Consider the following 25,557-nt stretch of genomic DNA (forward strand, 5'->3'; position numbering starts at 1 on the left):
TACCTAGCAACATGGTCACTGCGTTGATACTTGAATTTTAAAATTTAGTTCTGAAAGCAATTATAGAAAATTTTGTTTGTTTTCCAGTATTAAGTGAATTTTTTTTTTTCCAATAATTAAATGTAATACATAGTTATTTATACGAGTTTCTGTGTAAATTGGGCTTTTCTAATTGCCCGAGGGACAAGATTAAAACACGAGCGTAGCGAGGGTTTTAAGGCCTCGAGGGCAATTAGAAAAGCCCAATTTACCCAGAACCGAGTTGCATACAAAATTTTATTGTTTGAAACGACGTCCGTGAAGCTTCCAAATCTTTTAAAAATGGTTTCGCATTTGCTTTTGACAGTTTTGACAAATTTTTCAAGACTTATCAGAAATGTGACGTTGAATGTGTTGTCTAGGGCAACGGTTCGTTATCTGCTTATTTTGCTTTAGGGCAGTTAAGAGCCATTTTACAAAGGAGAAAAATGAGAATTTATGACAGTTGAAAACAATAAATTTAATTTATCTGTTCATAGGTTTAAAATACTCCATCTATGTATTTTTATTTGTAAAATATACGGAATGTGTAATTTAACTTTTTTAACGATAGTTTAATCAGAAAACGTAGTACTAGAAAAAATTGATGTTTCAAAATTCATTACATACAGGGTGTTATTGAAAGTTGAACAGATATTTTAACCACGAGCTGCGGGCTTCATGTAGAACTTGGAAAAATATCTAAAAAATTCTATGTCAAAAAATAAAATGATATTTATTTTTTGAGCTACAATTTTTTTAAATTGCTTTTAGTCTTCTACGTTGTCTAACAACCTCGTAGGTAAAATTTCGGCACATTTTAAAAATACACCCTGTATATCATATTTTATAAAACGTACACCAATTAGGGCACGACGACCGCAGCGAGGACAATAGACTGTCTTGTGCAACTCGTATAATAATCTACAGCGTGATCAACAATGACTGAGTCTGTTGGCAATGAAACAATTGAAAAATATTGGTGTTTTTTTGTCTCGCAATTGGCACTGACCGGATGTTTTAACTTGACATGTGATTTAAAAAAATATTAGGTTATGTCGGTTATGTTTATGCTATTACAAAAATGAAACTTTGATGGGAAATTTTATTTTGCCTGTCAACAGTGTCAAAGCTGACAACCGGAAATGCCTTTAGTGGTACAGTGGTACCAAAATCATTCAAATTTTCATTGATACCAACAGATTCAGTCATTCTTGATCACGCCGTACATACTATTAGAAAAGTAGTGGTTCCATAAGTACTGATTCATAAATATAGTTTGTTTTTTAATCAAAGAACCACAACACTGCAATTTACATGCAAAATAGAGCTGACAACGTTGTACACTTTTGACATAGGGTGAGAAATCTCATCATACAGTTGGCTTAAAAAAAAACGGGAAATGAAATTTGACCTAATGTGAATTGGAAATTTAATTTGTCAATTTGTGTCTGTTTGACAGTAGTATTTGTATTTGCATAACTGACATTTCTGACACATAAGTGTAGTTTCTTAACCTAAATTCTAAAAGACCGTTTCAAACTATAAAAATTTAATAAAATTTGACAGAACTTTTTCTGACAGTTTCCGTTTTTTTTTAAGCCAACCGTATAAAAATTGAGGTTATTAGAGACATTAGTAGCGCAACTAATTTGAAAGTTTAATAAATGTCTTACTTTGCGAGGCATTCTTAAAAACACGTTCAAATTTTTGATGCGAGTTTGCGTATTTTCAAGGACATTAAAAATAACAAGCGCCGTGGACAAGCGTTGGCTGCTATAGCCAATAGACATCATCAAATTTCCTAAATCAACAGGTCGTGGTTCTTTGATTAAAAAACAGACTATATTATGTATTCATTTTCTAAATGCATGAGGGTTGGCCATGACTTTGTTAGAGAATCCACTCTGTATAAACTATGACAGTATAAAATGCCATTTTAGAGTCAAAACGTCAGTGTCAAAGCACAAACAATTATAGATTCGAATTTTATAAAATAAAATGTTTTTATTTTCTGATGCATCATGTACAGTCGTTGACCAAAATAAAATAGGACAAAGTGTTACCTTAGACAGTTTCACAATTTAAAGATTTGTGTAGTGTAACTGGGGCATATGTGTCTCAGATTACAACTTGATTTAACTTGACGATTGATCTACAAAAAGTTAGGTTGTGTTTTTTACTTGTCATCTCGTCACTGTCACTATGTTGAATGATTGTGAGTTTTTGAAATATCGTCGAATGATGACAGTTATCAAAATTGTTTTTTAATTTTCGACACTTTTGTTTCCTAAGAGATGGATTTCACAAAAATATCGAATTACACAATCGAAATTTACTTTGTCCTATTTTATTTTGGTCAACGACTGTACATACCTAATTATATCTATAAAATTCGTAAATTACAATGGTAAAGAAGTCTTACTGCTCTTTGATTTTAGAAGCAATATTTTAAACGTAACTTAGACTTGATCCTCTTCCATCATTACATTATCAGAATCGAATTTTTCATCATCTGATGCTGAATCTTGTAGTCGGAGAGCTGATGACGAATTTGGAGAACGTATTTTAGGCAATCAGAAATTAAAAAAATTATACTATTTGAATGTTAGTGAATCTGGATTCGAGGGTCGCTAAGGGCGTTTGCGGTTATTTTACTACTGCGCAGCGTATGAAACTTGCAAAAAATTTATCCCAAAAAACATACTTTAGGCAACTTGAAATTATACTGATTTTTTAGTTTAGCATTTATAGATTACAGAAATAAAAATGCCAGATTATTTGGACGGTTTTAAAGTACAACCCGACTGCCCCAAAGTCATTTTTTCTGTATACGCAAAAAATACTAATTTATTTCTCAAGACTATTAATGACTATGTAGTAGTTATGTTAAAAATATCTGTTAGCCTGTTACCAGATTATAATAGCTTAAATCAGGCCTATCTTGCCTCATGTTTTCATAGCATTTCAAGATGCTGCACTTGGTTTCTTGAGACACAACTTTCGGCATCGTATTGAAGAAAATTTTTACTTGATACCTGACAGTTGATGACAGTTTGTATTGTCAAATTTACTATACTGTGTGAAATGCGTCAAAAAATCATGGCCAACCCTCATGCGTTTAGAAAATGAATACATAATACGGGATCATTATAACTGTTTGTAACAACTAGTGGGCGTAGCGGCGCACCTAAAGCATAGCGCACAGCCACCTACGATGGTACAATAATTTATAATGACCCCGTACATAATACCTAATAATATGATTGTATATCTAATATCTATGTATAACTACATAATATCAGAAGTTAATTAGACATCTGATCTCTGAGACAGATTTAGGCACCGCTGTTTTGACATAAGAAAACATTCATTTGGTTTACGACTTAGTTCTCCGCTACAACATAGAATAGAAAGAATTTTGTGCAATGAATTAAGCTCAAATAGGCGACTGATCTACGGGTATATGCAGGTGACTGATCTGTAGATACCGGTATACTCGTATACGTGTATGGGTGATTGATCTATGACTTAATGTTAACACAAGATCAAAAGCACTTTCAACAACTGCCCACAAAATATAGAACGGACACGAGTTTTATGGAATTACGGCGGGGAGCTTTTTGGCCGACTCTTTGTCTTGCGGACACAGTTAAATACGGAAGTACAGTCGATGGACAAATAAAACTAGGACAAAAATGACAATCACATAAGTCAAAATTTACAAATTTGCATCGTTTAATTACGGCTTTATCACAAATAGGTTAACTTTGGTATGACATATTATATAGAGACACTGACAAATATTGAGTGATTCAAAATGATTGTGGCCAAGTATGGCAACTATGTACGAAAATTTATGTGGCAACTGTATGGGTAGGGTAGAGTTGATATTTCTTTGACAGTTCATAGTCGCGCAATTTTGAAAACTGTCAAATCAATGTGTAATGATATCAAAAAAATCAAATGCACGCTTATGAAATGTCATACAAATGACAACTCTACCTCATCCACACAGTTGAATTATGTGCAGAAAACGGCGAAGAGTTAATAGAATACTTTTATATTCAATTATCGTTTGATTTTTTCAAAAAAAAAAAGTATGAAATAATGTTTCTGCCCTGATTTATTGTTCAGTGAAATTGACTGGTCCAGGTTTTTAGATTAGTGATGAGAAACAATATTATCATATCGGAATTATAAATAATAGTTATTTGTACAACTAGTTATGAAATACTTTTTTTCATGAATTTGCAGTTTGATTAACGAGGGCGTAGCCCGAGTTAATCAAGCAAATGAGTGAAACAAAGAGACTTTCATAACGTGTTGTACACGCTATTTTTTGCATATCGTTGTAAGTTGAGAAATTTGACCCAAAAAGAATTTATGAAAAATAAAAAAAAGTAAGTATGCTTTGACAATCACCTCCAAGGAGATGGAATAAAATGATACAAAAAAGTGTTACTTTCATTACGATTTTTCATTTAAAAAAATGCTAGTTTCATTACGATTTTTCGTTTAAAAAGTGCTACTTTTATTACGATATGCAAAGAAATAACGGGTGACTATTAAAATTTTCACTTAGGGTTGGCTATGGATCATTCTTTGTTTTCCGTTGCCCCTTAGACACTGACAAGTCTGACATTTCAATAAATGTTTTTTCTCTTAATTTGGTTATGTTTCAATTGTATTGACTGACATTTGTCGTTCGTTCTTGCGTGTGTCTAAAGTAACAGAAAAAATAAAAACTCGTCCAAAGCCAACTCCAAGTGAAAATTTTAATAGTCACCCGTTATATTGAAATGTTTCCTACATCAATATGTATAAATACAAATACAGGCTGTTTGATGAAAAACGCCTCAACCCATAACTTTTTTATTTATTACCCGATTTCAATGAACAAAAAAATCAAAGATATGGTTTTTCAAGCGCTACAAAACAGTCATAAAATATATTTTTTTTGGCGTTATCTTCAATAGCTAACGATAGTCAACTTTTTTTTTTAATGGACACATGTAGTTTTTTAGGCTTGGTCTGGTAAGGTTTTTTTTTTCTGAATCTAATGATGTATTGAAAGTTATCATTTGATTCATAGCTAACTGAAAAAAAAAAAAATTGTGGTTCAGCTTATTATAAAATTTTTAAGCCGTGAAAAACAATCGGAATACAAAGTACGATAAATGTCATCTAAACGTCAGCTTAGAAATTTTCATCTGCTTTTTAAACTTTTTTTACTTAAGAATAAAATAACAGTGTCAGTCATGCAGGATAGCAGTCATTTGACTATTATTTTATGTTCGAGTGTAATAAAAATCGTAATTCGTCAAAAACAAAAAGTTAATAGAAAAAATAATAATAATATTTGTTATTATTCATGTTTTTTAAGAAAGTAATAATAAAACTCTTCAAGATTGCACCTGAAAATTTTCAAACTCACACTTGACATTTGTTGCTATTTGTATTCCAATTGTTTTTCACGGCACACTTGAAATTTTCATAATAAGCTGAACCACAATTAAAAATTGTTTTTTTTTTTCAGTCAGCTATGGACCAAACGATAACTTTTAATACATCATTAGATTTAGAAAAAAAAAACTTTACCAGACTGCGCCTAAAAAACTACATGTGTCCATTTAAAAAAAAAAAGTTGACTATCGTTAGCTACTGAAAATAACGTAAAAAAAAAATATTTTTTCTATAATTGATTCAAAAAATTGAAATTCACGCATAGTTATCTGTGCCTGAAGTGGGTCATTTTCTAACGTGTATTTTTTTTGCATTGTTAGTAAGATCGAAACCATAGAAACCATACAAAACAGTGTGTGAAATGCAATTTCACGCATACGACTATTTCTGTTTTTCACTTCACGCACTGTTTTTTATTAGTTACCTAGCAACATGGTCACTGCATTGAAACTTCAGGAGTTCCTTCAAAAATTTGAATTTCTAATTTCAATTTTTTGAATCAATTATAGAAAAAATATTGTTTATATTTCAAAGGCTTATACTGCCTCGACCTTCGTCTCGGCGTAAAAGACCTTTTCATGCACAAAAAACACTCTCTTCGCGCACTTAATATAAAAATAACTATTATGGCTGCTTCGTAGCGCATGAAAAACCATATCTTTGGTTTTTTTGTTCATTGAAATCGGATAATAAATAAAAAAGTTATGGGTTGAGGCGTTTTTTATCAAATAGCCTGTATAAATCTGAAATTATAAAACAGTACTAGCAAGAATTTCAAAAATTTATCAATTCACCAATCTAACAATAATGGGAATTATACAAAACAGACCAGTGCCATTGTATTATGATTAAATTAAAATTTCCTTATAAATTTATAAATCTATAAAATGAGAAATAGCAACTTTTATTTTAGTTGGGTGCAAGATAAAAGACAAACTACCCCAACTTTCTTATTCACGCTTTTACGAGTAGTTGCAATTTCATTAAAAAAATTGTCACAGCAGACTATACTCGTAATAATTTTTTTGCATATCGTAATGAAAATAGCACTTTTTTAAACGAAAATTCGTAATGAAAGTAACACTTTTTTAAACGAAAATCGTAGTGAAAGTAGTACTTTTTTGCATCATTTTATTCCATCTCCTTGGAGATGATTGTCAAAGCATACAGCCTACTTTTTTTTTTATTTTCATAAATCCAAATTTCTCAACTACAACGATATGCAAAAAATAGCGTGTAGGTACAACACGTTATGAAAGTCTCTTTTTTTTACTCATTTGCTTGTTTAACTCAGGCTACGCCCTCGTTAATCAAACTGCAAATTCATGAAAAAAAGTATGACTTTCATAACTAGTTGTACAAATAACTAAATGGCTACGGAATTTAATGCACTCATTGCAATTTTTCTATACATATTCTGTAAATAATCTTATTGTTAGTTATATCAACAAATACAATATGAAAATGTATAATTCACGAGAACAATGATACTAGTGTACTAACAGCCATACTAGTACTGTTGTAAAAACATGAGTAATAAAATTTCTCGAAAATTTCTGTAGTTAAATATCTTTAATTAACAAGAAAAAAACGATATTCTGCAATATAACCGACAAAGATATAAAATACATTAAAGAAAAATCCCATAAAATTTAGGGTACATTTTTTTAATTCCAAAAATAAATAGGTAAGTACCTACCTCAAAAACTCCTTTTTTAGAATTAATTTTTAATAATAGAATTATACTCGTAAGTGATTTTTTGTTCGACACTGTCAGAATTTGAGAATTTTCTCCTGTGTGAACGGATTTGATAAATGTCACAACTTGTCAAAACGAACCGTCAAGCTAATTTTAACGATTTTAAGCGATTTGGAGCCTTTAAGGGGCTCGTCGAACAAAAAATCGTCGCATTCAACTCGTTCGTGTGTAAATTGGGCTCTTATGGCACTTGTGGGTCTTTAAAACGCACGTTTCACTCGCGTTTTAAACTGCCCACTCATGCCGTAAAGAGCTCAATTTACGCACGAGCAAGTTAAATAATATACTATTTATCTCTTCGTTTGCAATTTATACACTTAACAGAGAATTTTTTTTTAATTATCCCTTAAAGCCCTTATTTAAGAAATACAAAACAATGATGGTAATGTACAATTCGAGTATGAATTTACAACAATAATTGTGATTATTTAAATCTTCTGTTCAGTTTTTATTTATTTCATAAACAGTAGAATTTATGTTTTTAACAAGAAAATCGAAGATAAGAAGAAAGCGAAAAACTAAAATATGTATCTTCTCATTTCATATGTTTTTTAGAAAGTATCTATGGAGTTGAAGAAACTTATTACGATATAATAATATCTTGGTTTTGAAATACCTACTCAATTAAAATAATGAATAGTATTAGCATGTTTGAAAGTGACATCCAGTGTATTGTTTATATTTTTCTTGATCCAAGACGTTAATATAAAAGAAATGATTAGACAAAGCAATGCTGTTCTATTATTGTAACTTTGACTCTTTTATGGTTATGACAATCTCATTTTAGATGTGGTATAGGTGGATTATTAAATTTCTCTGTCAAAGTGACCTTGATTTAGACATTTCCTCGATCCAGCAAATTTGATTCCGATTAATCTCAAGTTTCCGTCGTCCGATGGCGTACTATCGATTTTCCGGAACGTGCGTACAAGAAGAGTCGTGTAAACAATAAACAATACCTCGATGCTGTTATTGCTACTGTTTGTATTGCTTCCATTTTCTTGGTTGTTTTGTTTGGGGGACGTGGTGCCGAGGGCGCGTTCTTTGGCCGCCCTAGCCCACGATTCCAGCCTCTTGTGCGTCACCCAGCAACTGGCAGGACCCATACCGGACATTATTCCTCCGATCTCGATCGGTCATCACGACATCACCGAACTGCGGAGTTTATTGCATCTTTAATTCCGGCTGTTCCGGGGGAAGCTCGTGGAGCTTAGCCGGACGCGTTCCAACATACTGAAAGCTCGTCGCGACGTTCTGTTTCTCCCGGGCTCAACAGGTTGAGGGGTGCAGAAGCGATTTGCCAATCTACGACCTACGTCCGGAATTTAGCCCAAAGACCCACATTTCTACTATAACACATTTGGCTTTTACTATTCTGAGAAGTTGGAATTTTTTTTTCGAAGGATTTGTAGCGAAAAATTGACAAAACGCCGAGATTATTTATCGTTAGCATAATTTACCAATCGCCATGTTGTCGAATTGGAGGTCGAACCGTTGCAATGGTTCCAATTAAATATGTTGATCAATAAAGAGTGAAAAGGTTCACCTTTGGCATTTGGGCGGGTGCATTACTGTAAAAAAGTTTAACAAACCAACAATAAACTTTGATTTTCGAATTATTGAATCGATTTAATCGGAATGAGAGAGATGGCAAAAGGTGAAAATGGTGTATGTCTTCGGGAAATCATTTATTTAACGATTTCGTATCCGAGTCCTTGACATTATTTTGCTCTCTATCTTATTTGAAGCGGAACGTTTTCAACGTGGTGAATAGATTTTGCTTTCAGGATACACCTGTGAATTACATTATTGTGTGTTTGAATTGATTTCACGTTTACCTCCTTGGTAATTTCAGAAGTAATTTTTTAGATTGTTTTATGTTTAATCCCAGTGGATTTCGAGCACAAGGAAAATACATTTATTTAACTATTTTCTTCCATAAGTGATTAAATTTCATTTAAATTAAATAATTTAGCAACAAAATTTGGTTTAACTTAAATCCCAGTGTTCCTAAATTGTAAACATCAACAAATCTGTAGTTACTGAAAAGTATAGAATTAATAAATATCTATTTAACAAGGAATATAAACGCAAGTACGGAAAATACAAGACCTAAAAATATAATTGGTAATATAAAGAAGATAATCATTGCGATTCTGTTTCAAAATTTAGCAATATTGTTATTGAACAACATTGATTTTGCATAGATCCAACCAATCAACAGCTTTATATCATAGCAACTGCAACCTTGTTATATAGCAATATTGGTAAATTTTAAAACAGAATCACACCAAATGTATCAGCTGTAAATTTTGCTTGTTGGTAGTAAATTAGTTAAAAAACTTTTTTGTTGGCCATGTATTCTGTTCGTGTTTGTGACTAATAATGAAACAGTTTGGACGAAAACGGAGTATTCTGATTTGAAAAATTTAGGGCGTGCATTAGAAAAGCACAATAAGAGTAAAGAGCATATTGCTTTTGCTTGTAAATTCGTTCTTTTTGGTAAACAAAACATTGCGACCGTAATAGACCTCGCTGGGAAAATGGAAATAGAAAAATTTAATAATAACGAACGGAAAAATCATGAAATTATCAAGGGTCTAACTGATAATGCAATTTTTTTTGTGCAAGCAAGAGTTGGTGTTCAGAGGACACATTCACGTTGATCTAGCTGAACTGTTGATTACGTAAATTTTGGGATGATAGAAATTTAACCATTTTATTATGTTCAACTGACAAAGTTTAGAGCATACAGGGTGTATCTAAAATGCGTGTGTTAATTTTAATACGTAACAGAGTTCGCTAATGAATAGTTATTTATGAAACAGGTGAGTAAAGTAATACTCTTTTTTGTAATTTGCGTCCATTTTGATTCTCTAATAGACATATTAACGAACGCGACGTCATCATCTGGGATGTCCTTATAGCCATTATTTCACGGAACATTTTACGAAAATTTTTAGGTTGGCAAAACTTGATCCGTCATGCGTGTCAGTTTAAATTACAAAATGTGCAAAGAATTATTTATCAGGATTTATCAGGCAACAAATTCGCGACCGTATTTTTGGCAATTTCACGTATTTCAGCGGGCGTACATGAAAGATTATCTTCCATATTCGTGTTTTGTGACAGAATTTGGATAAAACAAAAGGCGACTTTGAAGGCTTGGTCAAATTTTCACTTTTAAAATTAAGGCATTAGCAACCGCCACAAAAATCCCTAAATCGAGGAAAGCAAACAGTTTTGTTTAAAAACGGCTTAAAAAGGGCAAATTACAAAAAATAGTACTAAAAACACTTTTCATAAGACCTTGTAGCACTCATTCCTTAAAATAACTCGTGGCTGCGCCACTCGTTTTTTAATCTTGAATTCGTGCTTCAAGACTGGTTTTATGAAACTTGTCTTTTAATATACAGTGTGATTGAAAAAGAATGAGGACAATTTGAATATGGCGCCTAGTGAATAATTTTTGTCATGTTGGTAACAAGTATTGACAGCAAAAATAAAGCTTGATATGATCATGGACGTATCTACTGGGGAATTGCAAATTGGTGACAATTGACAAACGAAATCAAAACAATGAGTTTGACCCTGGTTTGACGGAAACCTATGGATAAAGCTTGACAGCGATGCTCTTCTGAAGCAAAACTGCCACACACAAAACATGAAACCCACTATAATTTATGGCGCCAAATTCAACTTGTCCTCATCCTTTTCCAATCACACTGTACTATTTTACGAGAAGGAAAATTACAAATCCGCCGAGTAAAAAAAAGATACTTTACTAACAAGTTGCATACAAAAAATTTTTGGCGCCCGTAAGTTTACATAACAATGAACCCGTGGACCTTTAAAACGCTCGTTTTATTCGCGTTTTAAATTGGCCCACTCATGCCAAAAAGTCTCAATTTACATACGAACTCGTTAAAAAAACTACTAATTATGAATGAAAATTTTTTATAATTGCGGTAAAAAATGACACACTACGGCATTTTTTTTAACGCAAAATGCGTGCAAAAATGAACCACTATGGCACTTTTTTAACGCTTCTTGACCGATTCAAAAATCACATATTTTATGAACGCAAACGAATGAAAAAATTTGCACTTTTTTGACGGACGTAGAAAACGTTTTTTCTATTTGAATTTTTTACGAAAAAGCGTTACAAGTTGATGTAAAATTTGGAATAAATTAGCCATCATAATGTATACCCGCCTATGGGTAAGGGCCAAAATTTTCTGTTGTGATAGAAACGGGGCCTTGTCAAAAAAATTACATTGTTATAGAAAAATATAAATAATTAAAATTAAAATTCTCATGGTTACAAAAAATAGAGACTAGTTAATCATACAAAACGACTCGTTTGGTAAAAATTTGGGGGCAAAAAAATGTTGGAAATCTTTTGCGAATTTTGCAAAATGTTATAGAGAAAAGTTTCATAAATTGGCCAGTTCTTCCACTGGTTAAAATTAACACACGTATTTCAAATACACTCTGTATACCTACTAGGTGATTCACGAGTATTTGTAATAATTAGCCTAACAAAATTTGTGATGCAACCAACAATACATGTACCCCGTAGTTTTTTTTTAGTTTGTGATTTTATTGATTATACCCACATAATGATTTTGATTAAGTGACCAAGTGTAGTTTAAAAAATTGCTGGCGCCTACCCGGTTTTGATCTTCACGAATCGCTAGCGCTACTGACTAGTAACGTTTGACATTTCAAATTAAATTAAAAATGCTGGTGAATCTGCTCGAAAGCCCAATTTTTTTTGTTAATTTATGTTTAGAGCCAAAGGGGGGCACTTCGGCCATCTCCTTTATTAAATTTTTAGATAGTTATTGTTCTGCGTTTCAGGTTTAATTTCTTTTTACTGTTACTTCCGATATCTCCCAAATAAACCAACAAAACATATTCGGCTGCAGTGTGAATAAAAAAATGTTCTTAATTGTATTGCCAACTCAAACTGTTATTCTTGGTCATCCCTTATTTTAGTACATACTACAGGGTCATTGAAAACGATTGTCCCATCGCAGAAGGCCTTGGCGACGTAGTTGAATGTGGAGCAAGCCTCATAACATGAGTGAGACTAGTATCGCCGATAGGTGGCGCTACCGGCGGTAGTGGAAATCTGTCTACTAGTTTGTCTAATGCTGCGAGGCTGGCGGCACATCCAAAATTTGTGTGGGTTTTGAACGCCAACTGAGATGGGACAATCATTTATAATGACCCTGTAATTTTCTGTTCAAAATAAACAAAAACAAATGCAACAAGATATTTTTTGTTAGGTTGGCGTCAGGTCCTGTCATATGACATTTCGTTGTTTAATATTCGTCTTATTGTCAATGATAACCTAAAATAGATTTATTATGCCAAATCACAACATTGCCAACTAAAATGTCAGATTTTCGTACATAGTCCGAATTTGAAACAATCGTGAATGCTGTATAAGTACAGTGACTAATGACTAATGCCATAAAAGTGCTGTTGCAAAGGCAAAGTGTTTTTCTGCAACTTGAGTCAACTATAGAAAATATCCTAGTTGGTAAATGTTGATTATGTACACTTGCTTTCAAAACTTTCGCGTACACATTCAAAATCAAGTAACAACAATTTTAACAATTTTAGCAGTGTGAACGGATAATTTCGAGATTAGGTTAAAGATGACATTGGCAGTAATTAAAAAAATTATGATCAGTTTTTTAGTTACGGTCCTACCTCTTCTTTACTTGTAGGACAGTGCTTTTATTTAGCCCATAAGCCCATAATGAGTTGATTAATTACAACTCTGATTTAATACAGCGAAAAATAGGTGTACGCGAAAGTTTTGAAAGCAAGTGTCGATCTAGAGATCAAAAAAAAAAATATTTTTCTACCACCAGCCAAGGTTGGTAGAACTGAGATGGGTTTAGAAGGTTGCCTCGTTCCCATTTAAAACAATAGTTTGCATTTTTCCCCCGCAGAAGTTACTAGTTACTCGTGACGTCATAATGCACTAAACTTTTCCGACAGAGTCTGCCGATCACGCATTAGGTGTTCTCTCACTAGAATAAAACCCAAAGAAAACACCCAATAAACTCCACAGAGCTTATGAATCTTGGGTTCTAATCGAACACTCAAAATTTCTGGGTTGATTTTATTTCACGACTCATGAGTTACTTTTCCCCCCGCCCCCCAATTTTCAACGTGGTGACCTAATATACGCATGCCAGTTCTACCAACCTTGCCACCAGAGACAACAAGTGCCATCTGTTATTCAAGGACGAAACTTTGCATCGCGTGTTAAAGGAGAAAATTGTATTTATTATAATTAGAAATAGATTTAATTTATAACTATTATTTGTAGGTTTTAATGTCTTAACAATACTTTTATATATTGTATCCATTACATTGCAATGAAGAAAAATATCTATTTTATTAACTGTTCAGCACGACCTGCTGTATAATAACCGGCCTGTTCATTTCATTAAAAAAGCATTGCGAAAATGTTTCCGAGAAAGAGCCAATTTTCGCCGATGAGGGCGCCACAGTACGGGCGCTTCTGAAGAATAAAAATGCGGAAAAATAGGTTTAGACATGATTTTAGAGTTAAGATTGAGCACAGTAAGTTCATATTTTCTTTCTAAAACAATACTGAATACAATTGTATTTTTGTGTTTTTGATTTTAAATTCGAATGTCATTTGAACGAGAAAAACTCTCGGTAACAAAAACTTAAGATAAATAATATCCCCAAAAAGCGCCCGTACACTAGCGCTCTGCGGGGATCACTCAAATTACACTTTTGAACAGGCCGGTTATAATACAGCAGGTCGTGCTGTTTAGTATTGATTTTTACCGGAGTCGCAAACCTATCTCATAGAAAGCTGTACTACGCAGAATCACGACCTGTTATATTATAACCGGCCTGTTCATTCCATTAAAAATACATTATGAAAAAGTTTCCGAGAAAGAGCTGATTTCCGCCGATGAGGGCGCCACAAAACGGGCGCTTCTAGAGGGCGCTTCTAAGGTTCTCGATAATAAATAATATTTCCATCTCACTTAATTTGGCGTAATGTTAAGTTAATCTGTTTGATACGTAAAATTTCAAGCTACAAAAATCCCTAAAAATAGTGCCCTTCTATCTTTGTCACACTCACGGCATTTGTCGATAATTTCCTTTCTTTTAATTTGGAGTTTAAAAAATGAACAATGAGTTATTTATCATCGAGAACCTTAGGCGCTTCTAGGTACACTAGGGGCTTCTAAAGAATAAAAATTCGGAAAAATAGGTTTAGACATGACTTTAGAGTTAAGATTGAGTACATACAGTAAGTTCATATTTTCTTTCTGATACAATACTGAATACAATTGTATTTTTGTATTTTTGATTTTAAATTCGAATGTCATTTGAACGAGAAAAATTCTCGGTGACAAAAACTTAAGATGAATAACATCTCCAAAAAGCGCCCGCATACTAGCGCTCTGCGGGGACCACTCAAACTACACTTTTGAACAGGCCGGTTATAATACAGCAGGTGCACAAAATCTTAGAATAAAGTTACCTACTTAAAAAATAATGATAAATGCAAAGCGTTTTTTTAACAATACGTGTTTTTAAAATGAAATTGCTATTGCAAAAGAACTTTGACAAGAGCGGTAACTTTTGTTGATCAAAAACTATAAAATATTACACAGGTGGTCCCGATATAACCTGCCAAGAAAATTTAGTAATCGGTGACGATAAAAGTCTTCGTTTTCGAAACAAAAACAATTGAAAATTTGGTCAAAATTTGCTGGACGCTAAAGAATTAATCGGGTTTAAAAACGTAATTCTGGTTGCTTGGCTGCAATTTCTTTAGCAACGGTACCTACCTGTAACACCTATCCTATGACATTTGTCAAGTTTAATTTTAAATTTGCGAATCTTTCAAAAAGTTACGAAGTTTACAAAACAAGAATACCCCGACTTGCATTCGCGTTTTCCCGAACGAGTCCTTCCGTCTCGTTGTACCTACTTTTGTGGACCTATAGTCCATGTAATATCCCAAGTCAGTAGAATTATAGCATATATTTTTAGTTATAAAATTCATGTGACTGTTCCCTTCGAAAAATTTAAGCCAATCAAAAAGCTGTAATATTTTATTTTCAGCCAATAGCGATCGAATTACAACGAGAATATAATTCACGTGTCACATGGTACATTTTTGATTAATTTCATTGGTTAAAATACAGAAACAAAGACGCAGAAGAGGCTATCAAATCGAAGATAATTTTATCACCGCATGTTGACTCTCACTTGTTTTTAGTGAATAAAATTGGTTAATGTCAAAGTGACAGAAAGTTTCAATGAACGCGTCGAAGTCAGAAAATAGTGCTGTTAACCAGAAAACGTTTCAACCAGTAGTCCAGTAGATCATCATCGATGGAGAGGTGTTAGCGAGGAAGAGATTGAAAGTTAAATGAGAAGAAAACTCCAAAAAAAAAATGTTGTATTGAGTATCCTGTAACTGTAATTATTTACTGTCAAACTGACAGATGGTTTAAAATTTTTGACAATTTAGAATAGTATATTCTGTAACGAGGTTAGAATGAAAATTCGATCTACGAGTGGAAGATTTCGAGCGCGAGCATGAGGAACCACGAGTAGATCGAATTTTCATTCTAATGCCGGCGCTACACGATGCTACGAACCTTGGCTTCAACGTTAGACCGAACATTTGAGACAAATATGTTCGACAGTTCGTGCGGCAAATGTACCGGCTACACGGTGTAGCGAATGTTTGATCCAAAAAGTGTGGTCGTACAAACGTTTGTTCGGTTTGTCTAGAGTAGGAGATATCATGGAGGATGCAAACGTTGCAGGTGCAACCGTATAATAAAGATATAATAAAAGATAAATGATACTTATCCCACTAATTTTGAGCGGGATAAGAACTTCATTACGTCACGCATTTTCATTACCTCACTCAGTGCTTATACAGTGTATAACATTTTTTTCTTAAAATGACTTCCTGAACACGATGTCAAAGTTTTTTTACACCTATTATAAGTCACCCTGTATAACGCACATTTTTATTAGTGGGATAACAGTATCTGCTGTAGTCGTGTGTGTAAACTTCCCACTTGAAAAAAAGTGGTTCTTAACGCACAATTTTGATAAATAACTATTGTGTAATAGTATATTAAAGAACGAGTTTTATAAGGGTTGATTTGGCGCACGAGTCCCAAGTGTAGAAAACGACCCGTAGGGGAGTTTTGTATGGGACGAGTGCGCCAATGACCTTATAAAACGAGTTTTTTATGTTATTTTTTAGAATTTGCACCCTTGTTTTAATTTTTAAATTAAAAATTTAAATTTTCAAATTCTAGGGAATTTTGTATTAATTGGTAATTCAAGGTAACGGATGCAACTACATCTGCAACAGATGTTAAATGTAGAGTTTGAACATTAATATTGGAAGTTTTTTGGTGTACCTAAATGACAATAATACACTGAAATATTGATAAAAATTTTCTTAGAGATCTATTAAACTACGAGTGCTTTAAGAGATAGCCATAAACGACTCCAAATTGAATACAATAATAGGCCTATTAGAGACGCAGATTCTAAAAACCTATTTAATAATTCCTTTAAGTGATTAATTAACAATAAGTAAGAGAAAAAGCTTACATTCTTATGTAAACTTTGAAGCAAACCAAAAACGATTAAATTACCTAATCTTCTATAATTTGGTAAACATCACAATAAGGTTATTAGGTTTATAACACTATTTGGAGACAAAATCCGAAATTAATCGCCAGCAAAACAATGATAAAGGCTACAAACAATCAGAAATCAGGGGTCACCTACAAAAATACGAGAATAACCTAAAGTATGTTAGCCTGAAAATAGTGATATTGTGAAGGTCCCTCAAGTTATCGGTATTTTATACTGATATTAAACAAAATAAATGTGAATAAATTCTCCACCTATTTAACATAACGCTTTTAAAATATCGAATGGCAACATCGCATTTTTCAAATATGTAATACTGAATATTAATAGTTATTTAATAAACTAGTTTGTTAATGAAGGCGATTAATAATCGAAACTGTTTAAAGCACCAACGAGTGTAGCGAGTGAGTGCCTTTAATAGTTGAAATTATTAATCGCCTTCATTAACAAACGAATTGATTACAAAAATTTTTCGTTGACCTCAGACTTTTTTTTGTGACATAATTTCAAATTAAAGCCAAATTAAAACCAATTTCATCTTTTTCGATAAAGATGAGACCTTATAAAATACCTTCATCCTTTTTTTGTCTTCAGGGTAGGCCATTTTTAAATTTTTCAACACTTTCTATTCACTTTTCCGCAAAGAGTGTCAGAGACGTTAACTCCATTCACATTCAATTTCACGTAAAAATCACGGCACGGTTGCTAAGAAAACCTAGTTACCTTTGAAAAATATGACATGCGTTGGTAAGTACAAACAATGTATGTTCGAGGTTGTTTATACATCAATATGTCATCACAATCGCAAAAATCGTTGATTAATGAAAAATAGTGTATTAATGAGGTTCATTAATACACTATATTTTAGACAAAATAATTCGTTAATATTGAAATTAATTAGCGGTCAACGGAAAATAATATTTTCCGCTTCCCTAACTGTTAAACATACCTTTACCTTTCAATTTATGTTAAGGTAGCTGCGATTTACCGACAGATGTTGTAAATTTTTGGGGGAGTGCGGTAACACGGTTAATTTACTCTTTTTACAGTTACTTTAAAATTAAAGTATTTAAACGTTACTTTTTAATTTAGTGTATTCTTTTTCCGATAAATGTTTTTTTTTAACTTTTATTGACTAATAAATAATCATTATCATAATAGGGAAAATACTACTATCGGGTTGGCAGCTATGTATGTCAAAAAGCTTGACATTTGTTATTTCATAAAAATGTGCAAAACAAAACATTTGGTCAGCCGAAAAGTCTAATACTTATAAATGTCGTAAGGTAGCTATTTTACAGGGCTTTATTAGTTGGGGCAACTAATCAGGCACTCGGGTTCGACTCGTGCCTGAAACCTAGGTTTCGCGCTGAAATAGTATATTAAAACATGAGTTTTATAAAACTTATATTAAGACACGAGTCAGATTTGCAGCACGACTGCCGCAGGCAGGAGTGCCTGTAAATGACGAGTACTCTTAAGTTTTATAAAACGATTTTTTAATGCTATTTTTTCTAATTTGCATATTAAATACGCGTTTTTTACAACTAAAATCATTCTAATTTTGAATCTAGACTAAACATAATTGTCATTTTCGCAAGTAAAATTGCAATTAAAGATGAATTATACAAACGCGGCAAATAGCAGAGAATACCAGAGTCAATTTGCTGCCGACAATGTGTGTTACCAGCTGAAAAAAGGTCCTAGATTTCGGATGTGTTAATAGTATATTAAAGAACGAGTTTTATAAGGGTCGATTTGGCGCACGAGTTCCAGGTGTAGAAAACGACCCGTAGGGGAGTTTTGTATGGAACGAGTGCGCCCTTATGCCGTTATAAAACAAGTTTTTTATGTTATTTTTTAGAATTTGCACCCTTGTTTTAATTTTTAACTTACCCGACCAAAGGTGGGTAAGTTATTGTGATCGGTCCAAAATTTCGAATTGCTAATTTCATCAGATCTTTACGTTTTGAGGTCCCCTGAACACGCTTATGAAGTTTTTAAAATGATGTCTGTCTGTACGTCTGTCTGTGCGTCTGTCTGTGCGTCTGTCTGTGCGTCTGTCTGCGTCTGTCTGTCCCACTTTTCGTTCTCCCACGATTACTCAAAAACGCTTTGTCCGATTGCTTTCAAATTTGACCAACACAAACTTACCCATGGTCTCTCGAGTTGAAAAGCTTTTGGTGTCAATCGGACCACGAGGGGTGGAAGAGGGTGGGGTAGGTAAAAAAAATAATAAGGGAACATGGAAATTTGACTTTACCGTTTGAAAGGGCATGTGTTTTTATGTCGGAAACGATGTTTACCATTTGCGGATTTTTCCAATATGGCGGACTTATAAAGTTATTTACGTCTTCATAGATCGACGGCGATAACTGACGAAACTTTTAACAAAATAATCTCGGATCTTGCCATTGGAAATAACTCTGTAATAGTGACCACCGAATTGAGTTTGGTGTCAATCCGATTACGAGGGGTGGAAGAGGGTGGGGATTGCTCGAAAAAATAATGAGGTGATATGGAAATTTTGGGCATGTGTTTTTATGTTGGAAATGATATTTACTATTTGCGAGAATTAGAAGACGACTTATGTGGGTTAACACGGACAAGGTAGGTAACTAAACGACTCCAAATTGAATACAATAATAGACTTATTAAAGACGCAGATTCTAAAATAGCTTATTAACGCATTCAAAGCGGATGCGTTAACAGCTTTGTTAAAACAGCAAATTAGAAAAAATACTCATACCGTACTCTAATGTAAATATTTAACTATTTTGAACTCACTACCTTCAAAATGACATTTCACAACCGCAACAGTTAACCGCGAACGTAGATTTCGCGCACTAGTGCTTCAAAATCATCCAAAAAATATTTCGCCTTTTTGAGAATTCTGAAAATAATTTGACATAATAATAAAATTCGGTTGGGAATAATTTAAATAACACCAAATCACAACAAATGCTTCTTAAATCTTAATTATGTGTGTAGCAAATATTTTTTCAACTAAATTGTACTTACAACGACTTACAATCACGAAAATGTTGATAGGGTATAAAAATACTTCCCAGGTTTCAACGTCTTTTGCGATGTTCGGTGAACAGTAAATACCCTGGTATCAACTGAAATTATTATATTCACTTGCCACCAAGCTTTTGCTTATCTCATAATTTTCAATCTTCCATAAGAATGATTAAAACACCGTGTTTGATACTTTCTGAAAATGTAAACAAATTTTGACGTTTGACCTTCCTCGTGACGTCACACGCTGTCTGGCTTAAGGCCTGGTGTTCTAGATGGCAATGCTACTAACGTAACGAACGTAAAGATGCTTTCCGATCGATTTGTAGCGCCTACTTGAGAGCGGTATTTGTCGTTTGCGCAGATATGACTCATAGCCCATGAGAAAATCCAACACCTCTACAAACTTCGATGCACGAAGACGTATTTGGCACATTCGCAAATGAAGCACTCGCTCTTTCGTCGCTCGTGCCTCAAATAATGCGCTCATGCGCGAAACATGTCTTCTCACACTCCACGGTTACTAAAATAAAAAAAATATTACTGAAGCTTATCAAAATGGTTGCCTAGGTATACCTAGAAATTTCTAATATTATATTACGTGTTTCTAGGTAGAGGTAATTCTCAGGTTACAGCGTTGTCTTTTTTATATGTAGGTATTTTCAAATTGCGTATTTCCTAAATAGAGGACCAGGATTAAAAAAATATATAATTGATTTCATATAAATGTTCATCAAGTGAGCTGTGCATTTGTAAAAGCACCTTTAATTTAGTTACATTACAAAAGTCACATTTATGAAGGTCATGTCCAATAAATCTTTACGTGGTAAAAATACAAAGACAAAAACAAATAAGAATTACTTTAATTTAATCAGTAAAAAAACGTAACATTGCTTTTGAAATCAGCAATGTTAAAATGGACAAAAACTGAAAAATTAGTCAAATCGGGTTCGCGCAGAGCAAGCAACTTTGAAAGTCAAAGTCACTAGCTTTAGCTTTACCACAGAATAGAATCAATCAGAAGACAAACTCTCTTGGGCGGGAAAAGTCCGCGCATCTAAGCCGCGCAGATGAAGCGGCCATAAGTTCAGAGTAGAAGTCAGTAGCGTATCATAACCGCGGTTGACGCAATTGGTTTCCTACCAGTGGTGGCGATACATGAATAATATTAAGATAAGTAAGCTCAAAGGTGGCATGGTTTGTACGGCAAAAAAATGTGAAAACAAAGCCTACAACTGTAATTTGGCTTTCTTCACTTTTCCAAAAGAACATAATCGAGGAAGGTAAGAAACTACTATTATGTAGGTACTTTCATTAACTTTTGAACGTAATTTTTCTGTCACATAAAAAAATACTCTAAATTATGCTTTACTGAAATTGTCACATATGGATGACAAAATATTACGTTGTTAAGTATTATTTATTTATTTTCTATTTTTTATTAATAATTAAAACCTCGTTCTATTCCATTTGTGTGATTCTTGATACTTCTTGAATTGAATTAGAATCGTATTAAACTGTAAAGGACCTGGGGCGGAGCTTAGCTTGCGCGGCCTTTAATACGTCAGTGGCGTAGAGAAAATGAGAATCACTGGGAATCACGACAGTGGCGCATCATGGGAAATTTTCACCGTAGAATGAAACGTTTTAAGCAGTTTATGATATAATCCATAATAATGAATAGGGAATTTTTGCCAGATTTGGAGGCGAAGTCTAGCATTATTATTTTATAATACTAATGTAATTTATGCATGCAGAATTGTGGATAAAAGTATTACACGTAAAATCAACTTTTTATTAAATTTTATAACTCCTGATTGTTTCTAACACACTGATTCGTGTTTCATAAATGCGATAACGCTGGCTATAATTTCGCGAGCTTGACTGTAAAATTTTCCCACGCTGGCCAAAAGTTTGATGCGAAGCCATTCCAAACAAAACCTACAAAATTCCGATGGTGTTAGTTAAGTTTTTATTTCATTTCATTTACAAGTCAATTGCTATTGAAAGTGAGGTTATAAAATTAATTTTCCTATTATTTTTTTGTACTTACGAAAACACTGTAAAGTTATCTTCAGTTAGCTTGTGAAGACAGATTTGAAGCCTTGGGTGAACTTGGTAAGCGTATAAAGCAAAGTGGTATAAATAAAATTGCACTGCATAAACATGTAAACAACTCTCTGACAAATCTCCCCTATTTTCCGGCGAATGGACTCGACCACACAGATTGGTTTTGCGCGCAGATCACGTGACCGTCCCTTTACACTTTATTACAAGTCTAATTATATTCATATTCGACTCCGTACTTTGTAACATTTCTGGAAAAACTTTTTTATAAGCTCCTATCACAATAATATCCCGAGTGCATGTCAAATTGTCGATAATTTAATTTTCTCGAGTGCGCGAAGCGCACGAGAAGAAATTATGAGACAATTTTACATGCACGAGAGGAATTTTGGCAGACTATTTCCTGAGAAAAATTTACATGGTAAGTACAAATAAACGTAATTTTGTGTGTCGTTGACAGTCATGACATTTGCACTGAACTGGTATCTAAGGTAATTTCTTGACGACCGTTTTGCTCTAGTGCAAATTATCGCTGTAATTCGATGTACTTTTCGCACAAATAACTCAAAACAATTTATGCGAGTCCGGACCTGAACCTCGGGCTCACATGTTGTAAATGCGGACCTGATATTCTACTCTATAATAATGGCTGCCGCTGGCTGACTGAGATCAAAGGCGATTTTGCCGACTTTGCCTTCTGATTGATTCTATTCTGTGGCTTTACTACCAACAGAAAATCAGATTTTCATGGCTTGCTTAGATGCACATTTATATGAAATAGAGTATATATTTTTTTGCATATCGTAATGAAAGTAAGTAGTTCTTTTTTACACGAAAAATCGCAGTGAAAGTAGTACTTTTTTGCATCATTTTATTCCATCTCGGAGATGATTGTCAAAGGATACTGTGACGCAGTTATCGGTCGGTAAAATCGCCCGCTAACTTGCGCCTCACCAAAACCCAGTGGCGGCTCGTGACCAAATTGAAAGGGAGGGCACACTTGGATCAATTCGGATTGTACCCAATACTTTTTTATTGCTGTCTATATCCATGTCAGTGCCAGTGAAGACGGTGTTTTTAGATTGATCTATGTGTAATTTTAAAATATCGTCAACTTCGGGAATTAAATTTATCAATCCTCGAAAAATGCCTGGGTTATTGCTCTCAACCCCTTCATCATGTCTACGTAATGCTAACTCAAATGCCCCGCAAAATTTTATCGCGTCATTAAGTTTTCTTAAAATATATCGATTTTGTTTCACTTTTTCATTATGTTTTTGAATTTCAAGGCGATATACCCCACTCAGCTGGTTACGGAGGTCCGTGTTGCCCAAAATTCCAAACTCGACTGAATAAAATAAATGTTTTTGGCTTATTGCATGCTTTTTAACTTTTTGGCCCAAATGTTTTAAATCTGTAACAGCGGTCTGAACCCAGGCAGGATCGCAATCAGCGGATCCCATTACCAAACACACGAAACAATAAAATGAGTTACTTACATCGCAAGTACATAACCAACTAGCATTATTGTACATACGTCTGTTAAAATTTCTTACCACAATTTTACCCTTGATCAAATTTTGTTTACAAATTTTCAGGTTTGGACGAGGTGGACCCAACTGTTTAATTTCTTTCCGCTCTTCAAATCCAAGTCCAACGGCGGTATTTAAATTTTTAATTGATTGAACGGAATTCATGATAATATTCGTAAATAGCACGACTACGTAGAGCACGACTGAAACCTAATGTTACTATTAATGCAGAATGAAAGCAGAAAATAAAAGCACTAAACACACGTTTGATTAAGAATTAGACGACAAGTGTTGCGAACTTGTAAATCAGTTAAAATCTCGTTAATCTCGTTAAAATTTGAAATTCACAACTTCGGATGCAATCGAGCTAAAAACAATTCAACGTTCGATGAAGTCCGGTAAATTATGTGTTCTTATTCGCTGTGGGCAAAGTCGCCCTTGCCCACAGAGATGGGCATCGGCGTCATAGGGATTTTTTAACATGATGTTCTCGGAGAACTTGTAGAAGCGTCGTACGTCGTGGGGGAAAATAAACGAAGCGGGGCAAGCTAGTGCTTGCCTACGCCGCGAGGCGCTTTTGTAACGCAAGATCCAAATGACGCTGAGCGGCGCGCAAAGTACAAAATGCACCCATTGTCACATTACAAAGGCGATTCGAACTTATTACAATTTAAATATTTGAATAGACTATAATATAACGATTTTTATATTTATTGTTATCCTTATTTTTACAATTTGTTTTGGGGGGGCATTGCCCATCTGCCCCTCCTGTACCAGCCGCCACTGCCAAAACCATTTCAACCCGGCGCGGCGGAGAGCGGCGAGGCAAATCGCAACGGCTCGAATTTTTTCTTTTCTCGGCAAAAAGTCGAACGAAACACCTCGCACTACTAGCCGTGTTGGACCAGTGTCCCGGCGCTCGTGTGAAATAGCGTCCTGGAGCCGAAGGTTCATCGACCGCTAAATCGACCGGCGAAAACAGGAACCACGATCCGCTGCGAGATCGGGCCCGATGACGTCCAGGGACGGATCAAAAACGGTAATTCGCGACAGAAGGCGACCAGCAGGATCCTATCATCCAATCTCCAGGATTGTATCATTCAGGATTCAATCACTCAACGATTCGAGATCACTCAGGCACGCGAGATCATTCTATATCACCCTACAGCATCCTCCATCATCCGACATCTTCACCACCAGCCCCGCGCCACCTCGTGGAGGCACCACCGGGCACCGCGCCGGCCAGGAAGAAGGCGAGCCCCGACTCCGGAAGAGCTCCGCCAGGCGACTATAACACTTGCTAGTAACTTGTACGGCCCTTCTCGAGTCCACTTCTCGGCCCCACTGGACCATCCGACGAAGACCGCAAAAACTGAGCGAGGAGCGACCGGTACTCCACTGTACAGCACCCTGCGAGGTGCCGAAATCTGGCAAGTCGCCCCTGTAAGCAGGACCAAATAAATGTGGTACTGTCCCCAGATTTATCCGTCTTTCTCTCCTATTCCGCTCCCCGATCCGGAGAGTTTGTTTGTGGCCGGCCCCTTTGGGTAGTTTTTTTTTCTCATAAATCCTTTTAAGCCAAATTTCTCAACTTACAGCGATATGCAAAAAATAATGTGTACAACACGTCTCATTTTTCACTCATTTGCCTGATTAACTCAGCAGGACGCCCTCTGCAAATTGCAAATTCATGAAAAAAGTATGACTTTCATAACTAGTTCCAGCACTTTGTCACATTCCTAAATGATGTACCTTCAAACAAATGAGGTTTGGGATATACAGCCTGTCCCAGAACTGCCTTCCCATAGAAAACAGGGCGACAGCAAAAGAGGCTCCAAGATGATCAAAATAAATTTTCCTGCAGCTCACATAACCGACTTATAAAATTTTTAATTTCCTCAAGTACGAGAATTACTAACAAATCGGGCAGGTGGCTGGACAGCAAAAATAATAATAATAATTATTATTATTATTACACCACCCAACAGA

The 25,557-nt window shown here is 34.4% G+C and overlaps 1 protein-coding gene and 1 long non-coding RNA gene across 4 annotated transcripts in view; both read right to left on the bottom strand.

The window, feature by feature from the left end:
• Positions 1 to 25,557, bottom strand: part of Sytbeta (Synaptotagmin beta) — a 109,000-nt gene that overhangs the window by 38,257 nt on the left and 45,186 nt on the right. The window contains exon 1 of one of the 3 annotated variants that reach the window (XM_069050202.1): positions 8,203 to 8,480. The exons of the other annotated variants lie outside the window; for them this stretch is intronic. Within the exon in view, the coding sequence (XP_068906303.1) occupies positions 8,203 to 8,358 (156 nt within the window). The 5' untranslated portion in view covers positions 8,359 to 8,480. Of the gene's footprint in view, positions 1 to 8,202; positions 8,481 to 25,557 lie in introns of those variants that run through there. 3 annotated transcript variants of the gene reach the window in all.
• Positions 21,611 to 22,252, bottom strand: LOC138132636 (uncharacterized). Its single transcript, XR_011160138.1, has 2 exons — positions 22,023 to 22,252; positions 21,611 to 21,910 (listed from the first exon to the last, which is right to left on the bottom strand). It is a non-coding gene; the product is annotated as an uncharacterized lncRNA (long non-coding RNA).

This window comes from Tenebrio molitor, chromosome 6, assembly GCF_963966145.1.
Source record: "Tenebrio molitor chromosome 6, icTenMoli1.1, whole genome shotgun sequence".
NCBI lineage: Eukaryota > Metazoa > Arthropoda > Insecta > Coleoptera > Tenebrionidae > Tenebrio > Tenebrio molitor.